Raw genomic sequence first — 4,983 nt, 5'->3', positions numbered from 1 at the left:
TCAGCTCAAGGCTAGTGCTCTACCACTTGAGGCACAGCTCCACTTCCGGCTTTTTTCTTTTTGCTTATGTGGTGCTGAGGAATCGAACCCAGGGTCTCTGGCATGCAAGGCAAATCCTCTACCACTGAGCCACCTTCCCAGCCTCCCAACCACAAAATTTAATTATTGCTAAATAATTGTAAGATTCTGGAAGGCATAGTAAACCCAATTCTTTCATTCTATGTAAAAAATAATAATAACATAGGTGGCCTAATGTAGTACATAACAGATATTAATGAATACTTTTATACAAAAATCTTACTTGGTTCCTATTGAGGGATCACTGAAGGTTTTAATTCAGAATAGTGTTAGAATCACCTCGGAGATACCACTTCTCTATTAGTTGTAATGTTACTATGTCTCAGAAAACAACCTGGCCAGGCAGATCCTTGGATAGGTATTTTGTTACTCACCTGTGTCATTCATTCCCAGAATTCCGCTTAACTTCGTTAGGCCCACATGGTCAGGTGGTCTTATCTTGCAGCCCACAACAGTGCCTAGATTCCCTAACACGTCTGCCTTTCAAGCACACTGACGCAGCAGTCACCAGATCACAGCGCCCTGGATCCGCTCCTCCCTCCCTCCGGCTGCGACCTGGCTGCCCACCACTTGCCCCATCCGTTTCCAATGGTTTGGCCATTCTAGCAGGTAGATCGGGCGTCTCTACCTTTGGCTCCCGGAGGACCCCTTGCAGTACTTTCCTAACAAACCTGTGCTGCTAGTGCTGAGCCCTCTCGTTACTCTTCCGGGCACCACTTTCCCTCTTTCTGTACCAGCCTACTGGACGACTTTGTAAGGACCTGTCCCACCACCCACGCCGCTCTACGTTACTGGTTTCGATGTCCGTAATCGTGGCTGCGCTTTCTCTCATTGCCCCTGGCACCACGGTGAACACGGACCCCAAGGTGTCTCAGGCCTGCTTAATCACGGGGTGTACACGGCCCGTGAGGGAACAATTTCTGCGTATGTAAGACAATGTCAAGGCATGTAAAGCCAAACCGCTGTGAGCCGCCTTCAGAAAGCAGTAGGCTACCACGGAAACCTCGTACAAAAGCAAATAGCAAAGTTCCGTTCACTTCGGTCTCAAACATGCCCAGAGAACGGCTGCGATGTGTCGCAAGGCCCAAGACTCGCACTCCAGATGTCGTAAAAGGAAAAGAAACTCTCCTTGGGAGACCAGGCTCCAGGTTTTACGGCACCCGCAGGGCGGGAAAGAGCCGGACTGTCGGTTGGAGGGACGTGGCCCCGCCCCGGCCGCCGCTGGCCACGCCTTCTCCGCAGGTGGCCACGCCCCCGCCGTCGGTCCCGCCGAGCCCTGAGGAGACGTGTTCCATTCAGTCCCAGCGCTGGACGCCAGTTAAGACCTCCCTGCTCCCCGTCGCCGGTACCATGCAGTCGGCGGTGGAGGCAGAAGTCGAAAATGAGGACGGCGACAGCAGCTGCGGGGATGTGTGCTTCATGGACAAAGGCCTGCAGAGGTACCGGAGGGCCCGCCGGCCGGGGGCGGCGGCCATGGCGGCCGGAGCGTGGTTCCCGCGGCGCGGCTGTTCCCGGACGCCGCCGGGCGGCTTCGGGGCGCTCTGCGCGGACCGAGGGGCGGGAGACGCACCCCCTCTCCCTTCTGCCCCCGACTGTTCACACCTCTGACCTCTGACCTCTCCCTTCTCCGGTCGGAGACCCGTTGCTTTCCTTGGCGTCTCTCCGGGCCACGGAGCCGCCCGGCCGCTGCCTGCCTGGCTTTGCTTCCGCTTCCTTGGTCCCGTTTGAGTTCTTTGTCCCGAATCACGACAGAACACATGGATGGTTTCTCTCGGAAACTCCCCGGGCGGCCCGCAGGCGTGCCGATCGCACGGGCTCTGCCCGCCTTGGTAGTCTTCATTCTCTGGTTGGTCACACGAAGCTACAGGTAGTTGCACGGTAGCCCGCCCCGCATTTGCTGTGTGTAGTGCTCCCCGATGCAAAATGCAGCAGGGGGACTGTGGTTTTCAAAGGAATATTTGCATTTATTGTGGACATACAGTAATAGCTAGCATTTCCCAAATACCACGCATGTGTGTATGTATATTGACAGACAGCGACTAATCCTCCCAGCAGTTCTGTATAGTAGTCATTTTGCCCAAAAATGATGACCCTGTGACGTACAGAATATAAAAAAATCGAAAACAATTCTGACTTGATGCAGCTGATAAAAGCAATTAAATTCAGATTCAAACCCGTTTGTGATTTCACTGTGTGCTTTTTTTTTTCTAGTGTCCCACATTATCTGCACAATGTCAGTTTCTAGTTACTTCAGTGTGTCAGAAAATAAATGGCTGTCTTAAATGCGTTAATAGCGTAAGGTCTGGCACGAAATACAAGTTCAGTAAGTGTCAGTAGCTAGATAACTACCAAATGCTTCTAACTTACCCTTAGATGTTGCTAGCTTTGTTTTCTTACCCTGAAGCATTAAGGTTCTTGGACAAAACAGCTGCTAATTTCTTCAGCTCTTGCCTGTAGTCATTCATTGTGTAACTACCCATCCACTGATGGTGTAGTCCAATCTAATAAATCCCTCATAATTTTTTAAGAAGTTGCTAGCTTAAGACTTCCAAATGCTTTCCTACTGCTAGTTAGGCATTATGATAATTACAATATCCTAATACAGATGCCTATAATATGAATCCCTGTACCTGACTGATTTCTTTTTCAGCACCTCTGAACTGTGGTTTATGTGATAGGAAGTGATATTTTGAGGACAGTTAAAGGCACAAATAGGAAGGGTTTCATTCTGGAATGAATGGGGCACATTTAGTATTTTCATGCTATTTACTTAATTTTAATTATTTTATCATGTTTTTAAGAGCTATTTTAACTTATTTAGCATTGACTTATATATCCTTTAAGTTTCTGGAGCTACTAGCATCTATAGAAGTTCCAGTTTCTTACAGTAATTGAGAGACTGAAGAGTTGAGCTATACTTAAAGGAGGGGAGGTACATTCTAACTTGGAATAGGGGAAGACAGAATTTTTTTTGAAAAGTCAACCATATTCTTTATCATAGATAGTAAAAGCAATATTATAAAAACCTGGGTTTATGTCTTGTCCCTGCTAACATAACTACAAGAACATAGGCAATTTCCATAAACTTCGGGGTCCTAGTAATAAACCTGCTGCTTAAGAGTTGTGACGATTTAATGAAGCAAGAAAATAAGCTTATGATGGAGGCCAATTCCTGGGGAGAAAAAAACAAACATGGGGAAAAAAAGAGATACAGATTTGAACTAGGGTATTAGGATTCTAGAGCCTTTATAATTCTTGACTATTCCATACTCTCTTCCTTCATTATATGACACTAATTGAAATATCCAGGACCATTCACCTTCCTTCAGTAGTTTCTTATTTGTGTAAATGGTCTAGAATACTGATCTATGTGTTTAGAAGTACTGTGTTTTATGAAACATTTCAAGGCACAATTAGAAAGATTTTCATTCTAGGATATGTGGAGTATATACCTGTTTTTGCTATTTCCTTAATTTTAATTATTTGATCATGCTTTTGAAATCTTTTACATGTTTTTCTATTTTTTTTCTTTTGTAGCATATCAGAGTTATCTTTAGTATCAACCCTTCATGCCATCAATCTGCACTGCAATAACATCTCCAAGATAACAGCCATTGATCATATCTGGAATTTGCGACATTTAGATCTGTCATCTAATCAAATAACTCAAATTGAAGGGCTAAACACACTGACAAAACTATGTACTTTAAACTTGTCCTGCAATTTGATTACAAGAATAGAAGGTTTGTAAGTGATTTTCATATAACACTTTGCATAAAGAATGTAGTTTCTTTTGTTCTCCAAAGAACTTGAAAACTAACCATAAAAATCATTATACAAAAGTGTTTTTACAGAGCCAGGTGCTGGTGGCTCATGCTTGTAATCCTATCTACTTTGGAGGCTGAGATCTTAGAATAGTGGTTCAAAGTCAGCCCAAGCAGAAAAATCCAAGAGACACTTATCTCCAGTTAACTAGCAAAAAGCCTAAAGTGGAGTTATTGATTAAGTGATAGAGTCCTAGTTTTGAGTAAACAAAGCTAAGCAAGGATACAAGACCCTGAGTTCAAGTCCTAGTACCAGCACACAAAAACGTAAGTTTTCTTATAGAAAATGCCAAATTAAAAAAATTTAGTATTCAAATACCAGTAAAATTGATTTCATTGTTGCCAGAATAGATTTGCTCCCAAACAATCTGAAATATCATTATGCTCTATTAATTATTGAAATCCTATAAAGGCTATTTTACCTCATTTTGCTATGTTTTCTTTTTAGGACTTGAAGCACTAATTAATCTCACTAGACTGAATTTGTCTTATAATCGCATAAATGATCTTAGTGGTAAGTATTTTCACTTAACATTTTCTATGTGAGTCATGTTGCTACAGGGTTTACAGTTTACATTTTAATAGGGAAGAAGAAAAAGTCATGCTAAGCACCACCCCATTCCCCAAGTAAGCAAAAGATTTGAATGGACACTTTACAAAGAAGATATACCAAGGACAGATAAACACATGAAGAAAAAAGATAGCACTTTTATCCTAAGATATGTATTCAATGTTTTTTTCTTTCATGCGATTGTTTCTAACACATTTATAAGATTATTTCTTTGTTGTTTTGTATGTCCCTCCCCCACAGTATAACCCCTGCTTTCACTGTATTTGAGGTCGGTATAATTTGTGGAGGGGAAGGGAAAACAAATCGTTTAAATAGGGATACAGGTGGACCCATTGCAACAATGAGATGTACGTGTCGTTATGTCGAAAACGAACTTTACAACTTTGGTGGGGGGGAGGGCAGGATTGGGGAGGAGGAAGATGGGAAGGGGAAACAAAGGAGGAGGCTACAATGCTTGATAAGAAATGTACTCATTATCTTGCCCATGTAATTGTAACCCCTCTGTACAGT

At 43.4% G+C, this 4,983-nt stretch overlaps 1 protein-coding gene across 1 annotated transcript in view; it reads left to right on the top strand.

Moving 5' to 3' along the window:
• The first annotated feature begins 1,325 nt into the window (after positions 1-1,325).
• Lrrcc1 (leucine rich repeat and coiled-coil centrosomal protein 1) overlaps positions 1,326-4,983 on the top strand; it is a 30,654-nt gene continuing 26,996 nt past the window's right edge. The window contains exons 1-3 of the mRNA XM_013012494.1: positions 1,326-1,517; positions 3,616-3,821; positions 4,351-4,416. Of these exons, the coding sequence (XP_012867948.1) occupies positions 1,429-1,517; positions 3,616-3,821; positions 4,351-4,416 (361 nt within the window). The 5' untranslated portion in view covers positions 1,326-1,428. The remainder of the gene's footprint in view (positions 1,518-3,615; positions 3,822-4,350; positions 4,417-4,983) is intronic.

Source organism: Dipodomys ordii, unplaced genomic scaffold (assembly GCF_000151885.1).
Source record: "Dipodomys ordii isolate 6190 unplaced genomic scaffold, Dord_2.0 Scaffold17, whole genome shotgun sequence".
Taxonomy (NCBI): Eukaryota; Metazoa; Chordata; class Mammalia; order Rodentia; family Heteromyidae; genus Dipodomys; species Dipodomys ordii.
This window is presented reverse-complemented; position numbering and strand designations above follow the sequence as displayed.